Genomic DNA, 20,903 nt, shown 5'->3' on the forward strand with positions numbered 1-20,903 from the left:
CCTCTACTGAGTACTTTCCAGGTTTAATGTTCGCAAAGCAAATAAATGCATCATAAAAATCACTCTTGCCCCAGTCTTTGACTCACCTAATCTTTTTTTAATGGGGCAGAGTAGGGGAAGAGACCTAAAATAATTTTTAATCAATTAATGATGCTTTTCCTGAACATCTTCTATGTTTAGGCAGCTTGAGGAATACAAGTTAAAACTGTCCTACTTTGTTTAATCTGTGCAAGAGCTTTGGTTTGTGTGTGTTTCTTTGCTTTGTCCCCTCTGACACTCTCTGTCAGTCTCTAGACAGGATTTACTGAAGGATAAAACTGGGTTTGTGATACTCAAATCAGGCATGTGTTCAGATAAGCACAAGAGTCATGGCTAAGGATTCTTAGGCGAAGAGGTAAAATAATTGAATCAGGTTTTAGATGCTGTCTAGAAAAGCCCATCCTTGTTCCAATACACCGGGGTGTGGCGGGTTTGGTGTTTTTGGTTTAGTTTTTTTCTTTGTATTTGTAGTAGACATAAATTCTTTGGAGGATTAAGTCACACTCTTTTTATAAACACATGGGGTGTATTTAGGAGCCTGGTTTTCAGAAATACTGATTGTATTAATTTCAGATTGAACTTGAGGAATAGTTGTAGCTACCTCCCTCCTCTAAGGGAAGATATTTAAGAAGTTGAAGAGGCTTATTAGCTTAAGTGGCTTGTTAGCTGCTTGTGCTATTTTCCATCATAGTGTCAAGGTAAAAATTACTTGGGGAGAAATAATTGTTCTAAGCATGCTTAATTCAGTTCAGTGAATCTGACACCTCCTCTGTCATTTTTATTTATTTAAAAAAATGAGAGAGAGCTGGGCACCTGTCAAAAGCAGAGAAATACATGACGGTGCTTTCTGCTACAGGAGTGCAGCGTTTTGGTAAAATCCTATAACTGCTTGCGAGCTTGTTACAGAAAAAATCTCTCTAATTCTGTTGGACACCTCATGGTAGTTTTAAGTCCTTTTGTACTCACACCATGAGGTAGTGGAGATGCAATTCACTCTGAGATTGCTTTCAGTATAGCTTAAGGAATCACTTTATATTTTCCTGTAATTTATATAGCTATCCTTAAAACTGCTGGTTTTAATGAAATTTCATTTACATCTTCTCCCACTGGAGACAGCTGTAGGTTAGGACTAGCCTGACTAAGCTGTGCCAAAGGTAGGAGTAAGGAGTTTTTTACATGCTGATTAATTCTCTTTTGGTCCTTTGGGAATATCTGGTATTGCTTAAATTGATTGCTGTAAGCAATATGGCAACATTTTTGACCTTCTAAACTGAAATTCAGCAAAAAAAAACCCAAACAAGAAAAAAGATAAACCTCCGTGTTTCAGTTTTACATAATCAGACAGTTGAAATACAGTGGTAAAAAATAGAGGTGTTGTCTTCTGCAGTGGTGGTGTTGGCTGGTGATCTCAAACCCTTTGGCAGAGATGGAATCGGAGAACGTGGTAGTTGTCCATCCCCTGCACAGAGAAAGTATTGGGCGAGAATCTGTTTTTCTTTCTCCGTAATCTGACTTCTGATCTCTCCCATGGCCAGCTTTGTGAATCAGAGCACCCGTTCCTTGCCTTCCTTAGGTGTTTCCCACCTGCGCTGTTGTGTAACTGAAGACAGGGCAGCTTCCAATACGCTTGTTTTTCTATACAGCTTTGTGGGAAACCAAGGCTGTTTGCTGCTTTCTGAAGTTAATTTACAGATGTGGGGTGCCAGGTGACCAGGAGTTGTCCTCGCGGGGCTCCCTTTGTCGCTCGAAGGCCAGACGGCTCAGCCATCCCCCTTCGCCCCACCTCCAGCTCCCCTCTCCCTCCCTCCCTCCCCATATTCCCCCAAGATATGATAATGAAGCAGGTGCCCTGTGCTGCAGCTCTCTGCGAGCGTGAGAAACGGCAGTAGGTTTAGAAAAGTAGAAACTGGGGAGGAGGAGGCATTTCTTCTGAACCTGTTGGCAGTCACGTCAGTCAGGGCCGTGTGGGCTGCCGGTGCACCGTGCGGCCGTCCAACTGCCCGTGGGACACAAAAGTGGGGAGTGGGTTTGTCATGCCCCAAATTAGCCCATTGTGACCGTGGGACCCCACATTAGGGGTGTGCCAGGCATGGAGTGGCCGAGCTGTTCAACCTTGGCCTGGTGCAGATGAACCAAGCTTCGAAGTGTTGACCTGGCGTGGATGAGCCGAGCTCTGGAGCGTTGCCCGGGTATAGTGGCCGTGGGCTGCAGGTGACCTCCCCACGGGGGAGCAGCCCCAGCAGCAGGCCCGGCCACCTCATTGAGATTCCAGGCACAGGCAGTGCCTCCGCAGCTGTACACTGGAGGCGGCGGCCGAGGAGGCATCCAGAGAGGGGCCCAAAAAAATCATCAAAGAACCGGCCCCTTCACTGCGCCTCTGAATAGGCAGACAAACCAGAGGTCCTTCTCTCTCCGCCAGCGCGTTGGGAAAGACATTAGCATAACCTCTTTTTTTGTTCCTTTCTTTTTTTCTTTCCCCAAGCTACCGAAAACCTGGCACTGTGTTTAAATATCTTGTTCTGACAGTTTGTTGAGGGGAGCGAAGAGCGGTGCACCAGCCTTGTGGGTGTCTGTGCAGTTATTTCTATAAAAAAATGAATGTATTTGAGCTGAGAGTTTTCATTCGGGTCACCCTAGACTTAATTGTTTGGTGTCAGGTTGTTAAGATCCAGAATTAGCTCCCTGGCTTGGAAAGGGCTTGCTTCCGAGTGCTTTAGAAATGCAAAGGCAGGTTTTCAATCCGGCTTTCTTTTTCCAAATCTGTTTTGATTTCAGCTGGTTTTGAAACGAGCGGACACTTACCCCATTTACTCAAGCAGCAAAAACTAACTGTAAATCCCTGTCCCACTCTCCAGCACACATGAGATGGCAGCTCCTGAAAGCTTCACGTCTTTAAGGAAACTGGCATCTGTTTTGCCGAGACCTTATTAGGCCGACAGGATGCAGACCACTTCTCGCGGCCATTGAGGCTGGGGAATGAGTCATTCCGCCTTTGACTGGTGGCACATTAGCGCTGCGATTGGCATAACTTTCCTGTTCCCTCGGACAGGAACTGGGGCTGTACAATCAGGGAGTGTCGTTACATCATCGGAGCGTGTGGGAATGTAGAGAAGGCTTGCATAACGCAAAAGCTCTTAATTTTTTTGAGCGTTAACCTTAATTGCAATTAAAGCTGATACTTCTGATGCTCAGGACAGAAAGTTTAATGCACTATTTATCCATAGATTTGTGGTAGCCACTTGAGTGCATTTCATGTAACTGAGACCTTGTTTTCAGTCAGTGCTCCTGGGCATGTTACTTGGTTACTTTGGGCCATAAGAAAGTTAATAGTTGGTCTGGTGCTTTTCTAAATATCAAGGGTATCATTGGATGCTGACTTGGTTAACCTAATGATTTTTTTTTCAAACCATTGGTATGTATGAGTTGATTAAAAAAAAATAGCAGAGGCTTCTTAAATATAGTCTGTTCTGAATTAAAGGGTGTGGTGTTGGCTTTGAATGAGCTTGATGCAGCAACAAGCATGCAGCAGTTGGTAAATAAAGATGGATTTTCTTTTGTTCTGCTGGTGCTTGCTGCTCATTATTCTCCACTTACCCCGTGAGCTTCCCAGGGAGTGGCAGCTGTTTCTGATGTTAGACACTCTATCAGTGGTAGACAGCTCCAGATTCGGTGAGATACTGTTGTGGGGAGGAGAGGAAAATAACCTAACCCTGCATTATTGTAAATCCTCAGTAGAATTAACTTTTCATGAACCAAAGGAGTTTTGTGTTTAACTTTTTCTGAAATATTCAGGCATAAGCGTGCTTTGCAGTATGCATTACAGCGAAAAAGCTTTTCTGGCATGAGATGGATTTACATTCTAAGTGTGTGTTAAGTATTTTAATGTGCAGTGTGTGGGGGCAGACACAAGGCAATAAAGGGAAATCAGTCTATAACTATCTTTGTGTATGTTTCCAGATATATACAGTTTGGGATTCTTTGCAATTTGGAAATTGCTTGGAGTAAACAGAATGGTACATAAAGATTTTAAATAATAAAGCTAGCAAGCTACAGAGGAGTCTATTTGGTTCCAGGATTTTATATGTAGGATTTGTAACCCATGCTTTTGCTTTCCTGTGTCTGCAGTGTTAGCATTCTGTTACTGAAAACAAAGAAGGCTCTGCCAGGGCATTACACAAGCAGTGAATCACAGAGGAAAAAATGTTTTGCTTTGTAAATTGTTCACTTTTCCATGGTGGATCTTTTTTTTTTTCTTTTTTTTAGTGTTGTCTGATAATATTTGCCACACATGCTTGCATTTACTGTACTTGGTACAATTCTTTCTAGTGTGACTACATAACTGCTAATATTAGTGAGTTCAAGTAACTTCTTGCTTGTGATTCTTAAAGACAAAACCGCAACAGGAACAAAAAACACAGGGCACAAATTGAAACAGCTCAGTTCACTCCTCAGGCATGACAGCTTGCTGAGTATATCGGAGGAAGGAAAAGGTGTTGATGTTTTTCAGACAGCTTTGTCCCAGCAGTTCCACATAATTATTTTTTATCTGTATTGACAAACTCCTTTTCTGCCTAAAGTAGTCAGTTTTGCTGTCAAGATTGATGTGGTCCTCATGGGTTGTAGGCCATTTTTATAGTGTTTTGGCTAATCATAAAAATATAAACTTGTTTCTGAAGAATAAGCACTTTATACATTTTTTTAATGACTGTGTTTGTGAATCTGTGTGTCAAAACTTCTGTAGAGGAACTATAGTTTGCTCAGGTTTGAATGTAAAATTATACTTGGAGGTTATCTATTTGGGAAGTCACACAACAGGCAGTGTCTTGCCACTTTGCTGCAAGATGCAGAAGTACAACCTCAGTGTGTTATATAATAAAAATTTATACCACAGATGCTGGACTGTGCCTCGTACTGTCCTTAGCAAGAGCTAATAACCAATAATATGTAGGCTTCCATATTACAGGATTCATTAAGCTCCAGACATGTGGAAAAGAAGTGTAAATAAAATCATGTTATCTATTTGCAAATGAAAAAGGTGGTTCAGGAACTAGAACCAGCTAAAGCAATGGTTAAGGGAAGATACAAGTAGAACGATCCTTGTAAAAAGCCTGGCAGTAATGAAATCCTTGATTTTTCACAGAGAAAGAGTGAGTGTGGAGGAGGATGCTATATATGTATGGAGTGCACCAATTTAAAGACTGTGTGATTAATCCTGTTAGATGATGTGTTTCTAACAGAGAAACAGATCGGTGGGGATAAAGCTGTAAGAAAGTATGAGAGCCAAACATAAGCATCTAATCTAAGAGGAAGAGTCTTCTGTGACAGTACAGTGTAATTTTGTGTAAAATTATGCGTGCTTCACTGAAAATAACCAGATAATAATTTCAGAATCTGCAAAAAATAAATGTCCCCTCTGTAAATGCCAATGGGAAAGATGTGTAGCACAAATTAGGGAGTAAGGGAGGTGGAAACTCTGTCTTGCCTCTGTTCAGATATTTTATGTCCCCTCAAATCTGTATTTAGTCTTAAATGCAGGTATCATAAAGGGTATGTGGTGGTTCCTAGGTCTCCTGGGTGTGCTTTATGCAAGAGAAGAAAATACCAACGAGTCAGGTATGTAACAGTGTGTTCCAAAATTGTGATAGTCTGGACAGCCACCTCCCTGACCTGCTTACCTGGCAAACCTCTAGTCAAGAGCTGGGCTGAATGTGCCACGTATCTTCTTATCCCTGTAGTCACATCTGTGGTGTAATAGTAATGAGATTGGAGTAATCTCACTGATCTGAGCTGAGTTGGACTGATAATTTAAATGTGGAAGGCTTCATAATCTCCTACTGATCCCAGAAAGTTTTCAGCTTTTAATTAAGGTCAGAATTAAAAAGATGCTGACAACAAAACCTTCTACATTTACCTCCTTGCTTATAAATGTTAAACCATGACAGCTGTAGGTGAGTTCTGAAATTCCTGGAGCAATGATGACACTTTTGTAAACCCCTTATAGGTCAGTGTAAGACTTACAGCAGTAACAGACGTCTCTAAAAGAAACACTGAGAAGGTTTGTGTGTGTGCCTTCCTTTTCCTCTCCCCTTTCTTGCCCCATACCTGTTTCCTCAGTGCAAGAGGATGTTTTCTGCAGACGTGACCACTGCAAAGGTAGCTCTGTGCAACTCTCTCCAACAGTTCGGTAACTCTTAGTTTTTTTTGCTTTAAATAGAAAATGAAAAGCCCAACAAGGACTAAACAGGTGAAAGCAGCTGGTGGGGGTGTGCGCGCCCGTGACCGCGTGGTGTGGGTGTCGGGGCTGCTTCTGCTTCCGTGTGCAGGAGGGGTCGGGATGGACGTGAACAGAGAAGTGACACAGCTGGTGCCCAAAGCAGGGTGAAACTGCACCACAGACGGAGAGGAGGACTGTGGGGAGAGGAAGGAGACAAAGCAGCTGCAAGGGAGTTCCTGGGGCAGGGTGCACTTCGCTGGGAGAGAAATTACTGGCAGAGGAAAGCTGAGCAGCAGGAAAAGAGGGTGTGAGTGGAGCCTGGGAGAATAGGAGAACAGCAGAAGGTTGCCAGAGCCAATAAGTCTGGTGAGCCTCCTCCTCTCACTGCTCTGGGTGGTTGTTTGAAGAGCTTGCCAGCAGATGAACCTGTGGGCACTGGGCACCAGGCGCTTCAGGGCAGCACCATAGGGTGCACAGACTGGAAAAGGAGCTTGGCTTCTGCTGTGCTCCCTCGTCCTCTCACCAGTGTTGAACAAACAAGTGAGAAACCATACTCAGGAGAGGAGGAATAGCTGATACCCAGCTGTGGGTGCTTTGTAGTGACCATTTGTTTTTAATTTTTTTAAAATCAGTTGTTGGGGTGAGCAGAGTTGGAAAAGTGTGGCCAGTAGTGTGATTTGAATAACATCTTGAGTGAGGTTTTTATGACTCAGTTGAATAGAAACACTACTGCAGAACCTTGTAGGACCTAGAGGGGCAGCTTGGCACCATGAAAAGCTATTTGAGGTTCTTGAGAGACTGCCTGAGAAGACAGTCTGGTCAATAAGCAAAAAGCCGAGGCATATTGACAGTCATCCAGAAGAGCTACAGGTGGAACCTCTCTCTTCCTTACCTGAAGACCAGTGTTTTACGAATAAATCCCATAAATAACTGAGGTTTTGATCAACTTTTTTCTTTTTATTCTACTGCTGGACATTTGGAATGTGACCGTAACACAGTCACACACCTATGCAGGTTACTCAGATGAGCAGTAGCATGGTGTGAGCAAGGGATATTTTCTCTGACAAAGAAAGGTGGCACATCTTTCAGAATAGATGTTTGTTTTCTTCTTTGTGGTGGCTATACATCATCCAGTGTTTTCCCCTTCATATTGTGATATATCATCTCATGTTTCACGCTTGAGATACTGTGAGAGGAGTGAGTGATGTTATGTAACATAAGCAGAGAATTATCTTCTTATGGTCTAAAAGTGACTGTTGGTTTGATAAAGCAGTTGACTAATTAGTAAATTACCCATTGTTGTTTAAAATACTTGCGCTGCAAAATGTAAATGAAAAAAATTTCTCCACTTGTCAGTATGAAAAATGACAATAGCAAAAATAATACATAGGACATCTGCTCTGATTTTTTTTAAATTTAAAATGCATTTAAGGCAGATGTTGCAGAATTTGAATGGAAATCGGAGTAGATGGAAGAACAAAACATAGCTGTTTACCTTCTATGAAGTCCCATTTTTATGGTTAACATTGCTAGCAGTATCTGACTCAGTGCCTGTATTTTTCCACTGTTTGTATCAGACTGAACTGAATGTTCTTAAAACTGCTGCTGTCAGAATGACATGTAGTTTCAATATTAACAAAAAAATATTATCGGTGAGTCAGTATTTTGGGGTGTTTTCTGATGTTCTCACCCTTTGCCCATCCTGTCTCTCCAGGAGAATACATCAAAACATGGAGGCCGCGGTATTTTCTCCTAAAGAACGATGGCACGTTCATTGGCTACAAGGAGCGACCGCAGGATGTCGACCAGCGGGAATCACCTCTAAATAACTTCTCAGTAGCTCGTAAGTGTTTTTACCTGCTCCCTCGTCCAGTTTGGGGGTCGATGTTTTCTCGTAGTCGTAGCTGGTAAGCTGCATCTGTAACATTCAGATCTGCCCCGAGTGATGTATCTAAACACTGTAGGTGTTTATTTGAGATGATAAACCCCGCTGTGTTTCTCAGGAATGACTGTGATGTGGGGATTTGATGCTCTGCCTTTTTTTTTAACCAGTTTTCTACTAATTTACCATTTATAGTTATCTAATAAAATCAATCTATTTGTCAATATTTTGTATGTATGTTATTCAACTAGTTGCTTTAAAGTGGAAATTAACCCAGGCACATGTCCCCAGCACTTGGCAAGTAGGCACAGCCAAAGCATTTCAGCCTCTGTTCTGCCACCAGGTCTGAATTCCAGTGGCATTGACATAGGTCAAGTTATTTAATTGTTAGCACAAGAGAATGCAGAGTAAGCACTGCTTTTAATGAAAAATGCTTGATTTTTCTTAGTTTTGAACACAAAACCGTGTTTCTTCTATTAAAGCCAACAAAAGCGTTTGGAAATAATAACATCTCCTAACCTCTGCACTCTCTTCTATGCAAACATTTCCGACTTTGCTCAGGTGCTGCAGCACAGGATGTGATAGAAGACTCTGAAGATAATTTCCTTCTCTTGCTCATGTTTTTAACCTTTCTCTGTATACTTCCAGCTTTTATTTTCTCCTCTTCTTAATCTTTCCTGTCTCATGATCTGCCTGTGTCTCGTTCCACCACTTAAAAATAGATCGTGGCACCTGTTATTAACAACGATCTGTTCCGTGTTCCTGGTGTCTAGTGGGAGCAAAGCTCTGCAACAAGAAGGGTGTAGGGGCTTTCCCTCTTCATTACAGATAGCTTCAAGTACATGGGATTCATCTTTGTAGTTGATCATTAAGCAGATTTTTTGGAACACCCTGGTCCTAAGAGGGCTGGGCAGCACTAGGAATTAATGCAAATGTTTGTTATTTTTCGTCCGGTAGCAGCATATACCTGTTCTGACTGATGATGGGAATAAATAGTGGACGTGCTGTTGCCTGGTGCCTCTGTGCAGGATGCTAAGAGTGCTTTGGGGCTTTTTGCCTCGTTTTAGAGAGAGAATTGTCATAGTGTTTTCATTTCAGTAATGACAGTACTTTCCTCTTTAGTCTGGTATCTCCTTACAGATCAAGAAGGTAAAGAAAAGCAGCGGAAAGCCATTAATTCATAAATTAATTCAGTACTTGGTCTATAGCCAGAGGCTTTTAACAAATGCACTTTCTGCAGGACACTTCCATCCTCTTGGTGCTAACTGCATTTACTTGGGCAGCTCAGTGCTAAGGAGTAAAAATGTGTCCATTGCCTTCTCTTTGTTCAAGTTGCCTTCAAAACTAGTTAACTTAAATAGGTTTTCACAACAGGAATATAGTGCTTTTTCTGGCAGATTGAGCCCATCAGTCTCAGCATTTATAGATAAACAGGTTTGTTACCATGGCATCAGAGCATGGTCGGAGAAGATGCGGCATGTGCCTGTGGATAAGGTGTAGCCCTTCTAAGAGGCATTGCAGGCTGGGTGGTGGGCGGGAGGATGTTCCTAGACTGGCTCTCGCCTGGTGAACTAGTGGCAGATCAGGAAGGTCTTGATGATTGGAGTGTGGCCTCCTTGCTAGAAGTCATTTTTGTGGGTTTGGGCTCACAGAAGCAGCTGTTTCCCCACCAGGATTTAATTTCCCATGTAGGAAGTAGCACGTGGTCCTTCCAGCACCTGATGTGCAGTTCCCTTCTGGGTGCCCTCCACACTTGAATTGTTTGGATGTGTTTTGCACCATAAGCTTTCCCTTTGAACCTGCTTGCCTGATACATTCATTTGGGTTAATTTGTTGAGTTAATGTGAGTGAACTCGAGTTGTCTCTAGAGGAAGGCTCAGGCCAGAGCACCTATAGAAACCTCCTGCTAGTGAATGGTGGGGGGAATTTAGCTTAAATATTTTGTAAAAATTAATCCTTCTGTTTTCTTTTCCTCCAAGAGAACATGATAGCCCTGACTTTTTTTCTTAATTAGTGAACTGGATTTTTTTTCTTGATGAGATGGCAGGCTGTCTCTGTCAGTCTGTTCTTTGGAAGTGGTCCCATGTCTCTGATTAAAATCTTTACCTCTTCTGCTGTAATATAATGTAGGCATTTTTATCTTTGCAAGTAAAAGGATTTTTTTTCATGAGTAGGGGACTCTTCTTACTTGTAGTGTAAAATTCATATTAAGTGATTTTGGCAGTCCATGAGAGGTAGAAAATACTCCATTCATGAGAAAAGAGTGATAGAAGATACCAATTACCTGTCTTTTTCCTTAACAGATATGAAGAAAGTATTAGCAATAAACAGAGTGTGCTCTCCATGTGTTTGACAGTCTCTGCTACACTAGCCTTTTCCTTTCAGTCTGTGAGGGTTTTGATAGTACATTTTTGAAAACTTGTTTCTAAGCCGCTCTAGGTAGAGAGAGGCTCACTATTTATTTAATTTAACTAACTTTTTCTCCAGCTAATTCTCCATTTTAAATAGCCATATATTTATGCTTGTAATTTAATGCTGTGTTTAAGGAGTTTATTTTGTCTGGAATTAACCTACTGGTGATTTATTTAAAAAAAACCCCCCAACAACAAACAAACAAAAAGCAAACCCAAAAAAACCAAAGCAGAACTTCTGAATGATGGTGCGTGAGCATTTAGCTGAGATACTTGAGTCTTATTTGCATTTGTGTTCTGTACTTCACCACTAATAAGATAGAAGGAAAAAAGAAACCTGTACCTAAAAGTTCTGCTCCAGAGCCCCTGCAGATGAATAACCAATAGAGCATGTGTTGTAAATCTGTGAGATAAGTAGCCTTCATACCAATTGTAATCTCGGATTATCATGTGTGTCTCCCTATTAGGTTATAAGCCTTTAAAACCATATAGCTGAGAAAAGCAGTATATTGTGAAAAACCACATGGAGAGAGAGGCTGTTCCTGTTAGAAAGGGATTATTTCTCCCGGCTGTCAAAAAGGAGGGTGGACTGTGGTGGTTTTGTTGTACAGCTGAAAACATAATTGCTCAACAATACGAGAGCTCCTTTTGGGGCAGGACTGTGTGTCTGCAGTCAAGCATTTATCTGAGGGCATGGGATGGCCAGATTAGTGGCTGGATTTTTTGTCTACTGTTACTAAGGGCCACCTTAGTGCAGGTCTGTAACTTGGTGCTCCTGGCTTGTGCCATGCTGAACAAGGCACAGCATGAATCTGTCCAAGGTGAATCTATCCAGTGGTGCTAGCAGAAAACAAGAACTTCAACATAACATTCCTGTTTGCCTCTCCAAAGTTTTATTTCTTCATCATTCTTCTTTCCTCATTTACCTTTTTTCTTTTTTTTTTCTTTTTTCTTTTTCTCCATACCCTTCCTTAAAGAAACTAAAGCAGGAATGGGAAGGATTCTTCCTTTACATTATTGTTTCAAGTGTGATGTCATTATATAGGGAGCAGAGTTTGACACTTTCATCGAAAGTAATCTGCCTTTTAGCTTAAGTGCTGGGAAAGCAAATATTGTGACATTTTAGAAAGTCACCAGGATAATACTAAGTGTCTTTCAAATACAAAATGGTAATTTACATTTGAATGCCTTGGTGTCTATTCCTGTTAGGAACAATTTCTCTGTCCTACTTACTTTAAAAGACCAAACGCCAGGAAAGAATCAAGAGGTTCTTTAGAGCAATTTAAATCATTTTTAACAGGCTGCTGTTTATAGTACTTACTTTGTTGCAAATGGGAAATACTTACGTTTGCCTGTTTGACAGGAAAAACTGTCTTCCAAGTGGGTGAGTGACCCTCGGCCGTATTTGAAATGTGAATGTTTTTAAGCAGAACCTCCAAACATGCTGTAAATCAGACCTGATATTGCACATCGTCCATGTCTGTGCTCTGCTGGAGTGGTGCATGTTGCAGTACATGGTTAGAGGAGGCAAGTTTGGTGCTTTTGTAACTTGTCAACTACAGTAAAGAGCACACAGTTGGGTTTAAAAGTAAGAAAAAACGTACTGTTTATTCATTTTAATAAAATCCATGTGATTGTCATATGCGGGGAGAACTAAGTGGTAGTTTCAAACTTTCTGGAACCTATGTGGTACAGCACTTTGGTAAAGCAATTTAAAAATAAAGCCTTCTGTATTACTTGATATGTGCTGTTATGATTGAGCAGGGTAATTAGATAGCATATTGTTCACTAAACAAAACACTTCTGTGTGACATACTTGAATTATAGTGGTTATTAACTGACAAATCTCTATTATTCATCTTGCTGTATGCCTTAAAGATTGCTGGATCAGCAAGCTTAACAAATATCAATGGACAGTGCTGATTTAGGGGAAGAGTGACGTTTAATTGGTCCTCTTTTATGACAGAAAACTCCTCGTGTGGTTTATTTTGCTGAAATTAAATGGTTAAAGTTTAGAGTTCATGGCTAATTTAAATGTCTGTGCTACTTCTTCAGAATCCGAGGCACCTAATGCGAATGTAAAGTCTGTTTTTAAAATGTAAGCAAAACCTTTCAGTTTATTTCTTCATAATGTTGCCCTTCTGGATAAGCATGGGAAAACAGCTCTGGATTAGCACAAGGTTAGAAATAGCCTGATGTTGTTCGAGTCTTCAGCCAAATTCGGTGTCTTAGGGCTGCATTGTGCAGAGGACAACCCTGGCCTTAATCTAATCACATTAAGCAGATAAAAATGGGAGGCAGAACAAACAAACAACAGAAAAAGAAGAGCAGCTAAACTGAGGTGGGCGGTCTGGGAGCAGGAATGAGATCTTTTGAGCTGAATTTATCAGCGCTGGGCTGCGACAGCCCGTGCAGTTGTTTGCCTTTCATTGCCATTCAGTAAGAGAGGATGGAGGTGGCCGGGAGGCTGAACAGGGCGCTCGGCTGCGTCGCTGTGCGGAAGTTGTTTAATCTGAGTGAATGAAGGAGTGCCGTTTATCACACTAAAACCTTTTCATGACTCATTAATAAACTTTCTCTTATCTAATTGCAGTGCTTTAGTAGGATGCAGTATTAACCTCAGCGTGCTATTAAAGAAAAATTAGGTTTTTCTTGTCATGAAAAATGCAAAGTTACTCATTGAAAAGCTTATAATTCCAGCCGCAAATGAGGCACGAAATATATTGCCAAAAATACGGCGCCCAAAAACGCTGGCGGTAAATATTTTATCTTGGTGCTAATTAATAGCTTGAATTTAAAACTGAGCATTCTAAATTTTCACAATAATGAAATTAACCTGATGGTACTAGTGTACCCATTAGTGACATGTACGAATTCTGGTGGATTCTGTCCTCAAGTTGCACGTTTCTGAAGGTGGAGGATGTTTGCAGCTCTAGCAGTAAGCAGAAATTTCTTCTTGTCTTCATAGTGCCTTTTTATTTACTTGGAAAGTGGTTTAGAACCTGAAGACCAAATAATAGCAAGCTTGTGGTTTCATTAACTGCAAGGAAAAGAGTTTAATGCAAGAAAAACCCCACAATTATATTTTATTTCTTTTCCCCCTGCTCACTTGGTTTCTTAATTTGACTTTCCTCCAGCAGGAGCTTCTTAATTAATTAGATTTTCTATTAATGTTAATCTAAAAAATATAGTGTCTTAGCTTCTGTTGGTATTGATTTTCTTTTATTTTTCATCTCTCTGTTAGTATACCATTAGCTGTACCTTTAGTCAGGTGCATTTTCAGGCCCAAATTGGAAGGATAAACACTCGTAACATCCTATGAAGCTTAAAGTAGTAGATGTGATTTTAAAATTAAAAAAAAATTAATGCTCAGCTCTCGGTAGAGCATTCTGATGAAGGAAGTGGTGGCTTTGCATGTAGCTGTACTTCTGTAGCCTTTTTAGGATGTGCTTGGATTCTGGCAGTGATGGGAGCTGTGTGCCGCGTGTCCATACAGCATCCGACTGCAGCAGCTGTCCCGAAGGCGTTTGGAATGGGGTCTTTTCAGGGGGTGCCTTTGCAGTTTGATGTTCCCTCTAGTGTTTGAGGACTGGAAATGCTGAGTCTAATCTTCCTCAGGTCGCTGCAAAGTGACCAAACGTGCTCTCTGGCAACTCCTTGGAAGCCACAGGCAGGGTTTTATGTTGGGAAAGTCAATTGGAGGGAATGTGGGGGCTTGACTTTAGTTTCAGTGCATGTAATTGCTGCATTATCAACTGACTTTGGCCATGTGCTCTGCTCTGGATGACCTTTGGAGTCTGGGACCTGAGTCTGAATGGCTTCTGTGTTATCACATCACATTTCTACTTACCTCTATGGGCAGACCAAATGTGGAGCCTTTCAAAGCAGAATTTGATTTCGGTGCTGCTTAGATGGCTATCTCCCAAGCTATTTATTGGTTTCATCAACACAGTAAATTGTCTCAAGTCTCCTAAAGAAGTACTTACAGAGATTTCTATGGCTGATTAATCACAACAGTTTGCTAGATAAGAATAAAGACAAATGATTATTTAAACCTGCTTATGTACCATGACTCTTTCTTCCTTGATTGTGGTAGAGTGCCAGCTGATGAAGACAGAACGACCTAAACCAAACACATTTATCATTAGATGCCTCCAGTGGACCACAGTAATTGAAAGAACATTTCATGTGGAGACTCCAGAGGAGCGGTATGTTTCATTCATATTTAATGCATAAACTCCTTGCAAAAGCAGATGCAAGTCTTCAGCATTAATAGCAAGTCTTTTGCTGAAGCTCTTATTTATCAGATGATGTACGTCTGGACTGAAAAGCGACAAATGATTTTTGAGCGCCTCAGTTTTAGTCCATGTTCCAGTATAAAAGGTACCCTAAGGGGGGGTTTCAGAGAGTGGATTTTGAGCAGTTTGTAAATGAAGAGTTGCTAGGTTGGGTATCCAAAATGGACAGGTGCAGGTGTGTACCAGCACACAGGTAGTTATTTCTGGAAATGTAAGGTTCATTTCTCACTGGAAATGTTGTGGGTATGTAAAATGAAGGGTTTCTGACCTGGGAGTTTCTGGAAGGATGAGCACAAGTGAAATAGAGATTCAGGCAAAGTTGAGTTGTATCAAAATACTGACCTTTTAAAGTCTATTTAGACACCTTGTTTCTAAAGGAAAAGTTAGTTGTATCATTGCTGATTGCTAATGTTTTATGCAAATTAGATAATAAAGGTGATAGTTATCTGCTGCAGGTGCAGATTTCTGTTTCAGCTGTTAGGAAACAAAGCTAAGAGCTGCATCCTGTGTTCTCATCATTGGAGAATTGATCTCTTACCTCCAGAGAGAACAGTTTTCCAGCACAGCTATTCTGCAACTACTGAGTATTTAAATATTTACTCGCTCTTCAGAAACTGAATTTAAATTATTCCAATACCATTGCCCTAGGGGAATGAGTATTTTAAACCCCTGGTATTCCCTAGATATGATACTGGCACATGTTTAATTTAAAGATCAGTAAATTCTATCCAGTATTATTTGCCTCTTGTTTCCATAACCTTTGCATGCACTGATTTAAAGAAAGTTTCCGATTATTGCTTTTAATTCTGTTGCAATGATCAGAAGAAGGTGAAATCAAATTAAAAGCAAAGAAAAAGAAACTGGTCCTTGTTTTCTTTAGTAGCTTTGTGGTCAGTGACCCTAAAGGGAGTGAATAACAGTTTCCACTTGGAAGAAGATTGTATTTCAGTCTTGTTTTGTTCCCTCCTAGCCAATTAAGTCAGCTTTGTGACACTTCGGGGCTCAGAGTGTTAGTCACCTCTGTTGTGTACTCTTGAGACATAAAAGCTGAGGGTGAAATTCTGGTCTCCCAAAAATCAAAGTTACTCACTTCAGGAGGGCCGAGATCTCAACCAAGTCAGTAACAAATCTTAGAAGAGATATGAAGGTAGATATGCCTTCAGCTTTCTCTGTGCCTTTAAAACCAATGTTTGCTTTTTGAAAAAGATGGAGAGAGAAAAATACAGAAGAAAAAGTTCTTATTGTAACCATTCTGAATATGAAAAATATGTCTAGCAAATAAGGGAATGTGTGTGTGATGGTGGATGGAATAGTCTGTGCTGGGAGTATAGGGAGAATGTTCAGAACGTTTGGCATTACCTTGCTGCCCCAGACAGGGCTGGAGGGATAGTGCATATTCAGGCAAAATCCAAAATAAAAAATGAACAAGGCAGGAAAGCCCTGAGTGGTGCAGTTTTTATTAGAATCTTGTGTTGGGCACTTTTTCCTATGGACTTTGCTTCCTCTGGCAAATGATGTGCCTCTTCCATCCATCACAAACCGAAATCCACATGTTCAGATATGATTTTTTTTTAAAAAAAAGTCATTTCATAGAACCGGTGGAAAATGGGACATTGATAAGGATGGCATGGTTGCACTGCAGATTGCGTGTAGAGCAGTTTAGCACTGGCTGCTGCTGTTCTTGCTGTGGTAACAAAGTGTTTTACCTGGGCTGTCCTTGGGAGGAGAGTTTAACCAGTGCCTCGAAAACACCAACTAAACCACCACATCCCATTCCCTACAGATAGAAAAGACAGTAAAACATGGTAACTTCAGGTAGTCCTTCAGCCCCTGTATGTCTTAAACCCTGTCCTGAAACCCTGTAAGCCCTTACGAGTTGTATTCTTTATGTTCAATACATTTGCAGTGCAATCAAGTGAAGGCCAAGAACTTTCACTTCAGTAGTTTCCAAAGGTGTGAAATTTCCCAAAGGACACTGGAGTGGAAGTGGTCTCCATGGGAGTCAAAGGGGTCACTGTTAGAGCACCCATTGCTGAAACAGCTGTGGAAACTTTATCGTAACCAAGACCTAAGATGAAATGTCACTGCTTTTGCTGACATTCTGCTAAAGTTTACACAGGAATTGCTGTACTGCTGTCATCATCTTTATAACACTGGAATAACCCAGGTATCCTGGGATTTAATACCTTCTCCAGGAACACCCCTTGCCGTTAAAATTTGGGATATGTGTGCGAAAAGGTGGCATAGTGTCCCCAGGAGTTGGATATGTGTTTCAGTGCACCATAGAAATGTAGAAGCTGCTTTTAATTGCTTTGTGCTTCATGGGAGCCTCTTGCTTTTTGGTTTTGGCAAGTCTGTTTTTGTTATGTAAGTCTCTATCACCAGGTCACATCAGCTGTTGACTGAATGCCTATTAAAAGTTCTGTTGTGTGAAAAACCTTGTATTACATCCAGACTGGGAGAACTTCAGTTGTCTTTTGTTTCTAGTACTATTAATAAACATACTTGTTGAAAGTGGTCTTCAAAATGCATTTTTACAGTGCTTGAAAATGCACATTATTCATTGTATCTTCCACTGATTCCTCAGAGAGCATTAGTTGCTCTGTATTCCTTGATGATATTTGCAATGACAGATGGTAAAGTAACAAGTAATGAATGTCTTTGCCTATATTTTACCAGGGAAGAATGGACAAAAGCCATCCAAACAGTAGCAGACAGCCTCAAGAAACAAGAGGAAGAGATGATGGATTTTAGATCTGGCTCTCCCAGTGATAATTCAGGTGCCGAAGAAATGGAAGTTTCTATGACAAAGCCAAAACACAAAGTGGTAAGTGGGCATAGCAGGAATAACTGTTTTTTTAGGTCTTCTCAAATGTAGACAAGAAATAGCCATCAAGCCACATCTGTTCCCATAACAATTACACAGTTGGTTGTAGATGCAGCTTCTGCAGGAAACAATTGTCTGAGCTGAGCAGGTACCAGGCAGAGCCTATCTGGGTCCACCAGAGTTCTGAGTTCAGATTCCTTACTGGGTGACTTTCAAGGCCAGCTCATGTCTGGGTTTGGTTTGCCTGTTTTCCTGTGGTACAGGGCCTGAAATCATAGCTCCTGCTAGACCACATGACTCTGTAAACTCTTTGCAGGCGGGTACAAAGGTATTCCAGTGGATTTGCAGGATTTAGGGTGGGTCCAGTGAATTTAATTGCTCTGGATTAAGGGTTTAGGCTGACCCCCTGCAGCCACTGCAGTGTCTGTCTGTAATGTTCCTACAGCTTGGGGTTTTGCATCAGGCACAACATAGTCTGAATGCACAGGACCAGTTCAGCAGTGGCCTTCAATGAAAAGAGTGTGTACCAGAGGAGATCTTTAGCCTTTTTAGGTGTGTCTGTCTTTAGCCTTCCTTCACTTCTTTCTACCTCCTTGTGGTCTTCTGTTTGGATTTTTGTTTTGCAAAGTGATCCCACCTGTTCTTGCAAGAAAGAATTGATAGAAAGTTCCCAAGTGAGTGGAATGTTTGTGAATTTTAGCTGGGCACTTTCTTGTGTCCTCATCTCACCGTTGTCATCCCCACCTACTTTCATAAGTTTGTTTCAGTTTTGGGAAAACTGATGAAGTTTTTCTATAAAAAGATAGTTATCCACCAGTTTCTTCACTAAGTGTTTGTTACCCTTGTGTCATGTCAGTGCTTTCGGAGTGATGGAGGTGGCTACTTACATGTCTCTCTGAATTAAAGCTGCCATTAGGCCTTTAGATCCTTGGCTCAACAGATCCTGCCCTTGCTGGGCAGCTCTTCATAGAAATGCAATGAGAAATATTGGTCAAACATTGGTCAAATATACCTGTTTTTCTGAAACAGTGACTGTCTTTCTCCCTGGGTGTGTTAGTGACGGTGATAACTGAAGTCTTGATATCAACTGTACTGAACAATTAGCAGGAAGTCTCCTGAGCCAGTTCTAGGGAAGACTATTGAGGAAGTTTACTGTCGAAAGTGTCTTAATTTTTTTCCTCAACTGGGGCTTGGGTTGTGTAAGTCTGATTGTTGCCACGTTGGCAGCCATCACTGATCTCACAGAGAGAGTCCTTAGCCTGCAACATGGCTAATCTGTGAGGCAGTTATTTGTCCTGTGGTTTTGGTGCTGTTCAGTGAAGTACAATTAGGCACAAGAAAGCACCTTCCTAGAGATGTGGGGAACATCAGAAAAAGGTGTGAGCTTAATCCCTGGAATCAGAGCAGCATGTGCCTTTTAAGGAACGTCTGCACTGACAGAGAGGTCAAAATATCTGGATTAATGTATGTTGAGCGTTACTTCCACAGTTGAGTGTTGTCATGCAAAAGAGCGTTCAGTTAATTGAAAGCTTATGGTTTTCCCTAAATAGTTTGATTGATTATATTTGGAAGTGCACTGGCATTCATTTTTATGGAAGAGTCATTTCTGCTCCTGAATTCTACAGAACAAAAAGATTAACAAAAAGACTCATGTGTAACATATGCGATGCATTCTCACGTGGATGAGCACTTCTGCTGAGAGTAGTATACTTCTTGTTAGTTCATGTAATTCAGTTCTTTTTTATCTGTATCATTAACAGACCATGAATGAGTTTGAATACCTTAAGCTACTGGGAAAAGGCACTTTTGGAAAGGTCATCTTAGTTAAAGAAAAAGCAACTGGACGGTATTACGCTATGAAAATTCTGAAGAAAGAAGTTATTGTAGCAAAGGTGAGTAGATGGGAAACCTGGGGATGTGGTTCGCCCTTGATACAGCCTTTGGCAAAGTCATGCCAAGGATTCTCAGAGAACTTGTAAATAATTGCTCTGTTAGTGTTTTACATGGAGCCCTGATCTGGGCAACCACTTTGCTGATTTCCTTCTGCTTGTGTTTCAGGATGAAGTAGCGCACACGCTGACAGAAAACCGTGTTCTACAGAACTCTCGGCATCCATTCCTAACAGTAAGCATTTCTGCCTCTGCTGAGTGTTACTTGACATCATGACAAACAAGGCTTTCCCTGTTGTGTGGGTTTGGGTTTTTTTACTTATATAATGCATCTGAGATCTGTGTTTTCGGAGTGGCTGTGTATTTTTGTACCCTTTCCATTTTTGGGAAGCAAAAATTAAAATACTTTTTAAAGTTTTCTGATTCTTGCAGAGCAGGTCCTCAGTACCTCTTGAAGACAGTGTTTCAGGGTGTGGTTTGACTTTACAGCTCACCCATTTAATGGCTTACTATCTCTGAGAGAAATATCTACTTCCCTTGTCCTCCAAATGCTTGGTCTCCTCTTTGTAGCAGAGATCAGGGTGACCCTGATCTTGTGACAAACAAGTTCAGGAAGATAGAGTGGGGAAAAACCCTTTAATTTTGTCTTTGTTGTTATTTTAAGCTCCCAGAAACTGTGGAATCAGAACACTGGTAATGGCAGCCAAAGAATAGTGGTGGGAGCATGTGGAATGGGGCAGGGAAGAGCAGGACTGTGCTTTAACCACTGCTTTCCTTTTGGGTTGGCTTAGCTGCATAATCAAACCATACTCTCAGTTTAGACTTTCAGTGCCAGCAATCTCTCTGTGCTGAGTTCAGATATCCAAGTTCCATCTCAAGATTTTGTTTCTAATATTTATTACAAGTTGTCTCTGAGTTGTTTACAACTGCTTAAACCCTCCAGGAGACTGTATAGGATTCTGGTTGTTTCCTTTGGCCAGGTACAAGGGCTTAACTGGAATTAAGCCCTGTTAAGTGTGACCTCTGGAAGTAAATATTGGCTGTATTGAGTGTAATCATGAATGTCTAAAACCTGATCCTCCTTTTCTCTGCAATAATATGAGTAGTTTAAAAATGTCACCCCTAGTGATGAAGATAGTGATACAACATGTGATATTTTCTCCTTGATGCTTTCATAAACTCAAATACCCAAAACAAGGTCTCTTGAAGTCAACTATGAGACTGGATTTAAGTTGGATATTAAGAAAATGTTTTTCACCCAGAGGGTAGTTGGGCACTGGAACAGGCTTCCCGGGGAAGCGGTCATGGTACTAAGCCTGACAGAGTTCAAGAATTGTTTGGAC

General features: G+C 41.1%; 1 protein-coding gene across 3 annotated transcripts in view; it reads left to right on the forward strand.

Moving 5' to 3' along the window:
- The window catches only part of AKT1 (AKT serine/threonine kinase 1), a 74,553-nt gene that overhangs the window by 30,903 nt on the left and 22,747 nt on the right, over nucleotides 1–20,903 (forward strand). For all 3 annotated transcript variants that reach the window (XM_027637736.1, XM_027637734.1, XM_027637735.1), the window contains exons 3-7: nucleotides 7,968–8,096; nucleotides 14,643–14,754; nucleotides 17,524–17,671; nucleotides 19,432–19,563; nucleotides 19,730–19,795. In XM_027637736.1, the coding sequence (XP_027493537.1) occupies nucleotides 7,968–8,096; nucleotides 14,643–14,754; nucleotides 17,524–17,671; nucleotides 19,432–19,563; nucleotides 19,730–19,795 (587 nt within the window). The remainder of the gene's footprint in view (nucleotides 1–7,967; nucleotides 8,097–14,642; nucleotides 14,755–17,523; nucleotides 17,672–19,431; nucleotides 19,564–19,729; nucleotides 19,796–20,903) is intronic.

The sequence above is a fragment of the Corapipo altera genome, unplaced genomic scaffold (assembly GCF_003945725.1).
Source record: "Corapipo altera isolate COAL_440 unplaced genomic scaffold, ASM394572v1 23, whole genome shotgun sequence".
Lineage (NCBI taxonomy): Eukaryota > Metazoa > Chordata > Aves > Passeriformes > Pipridae > Corapipo > Corapipo altera.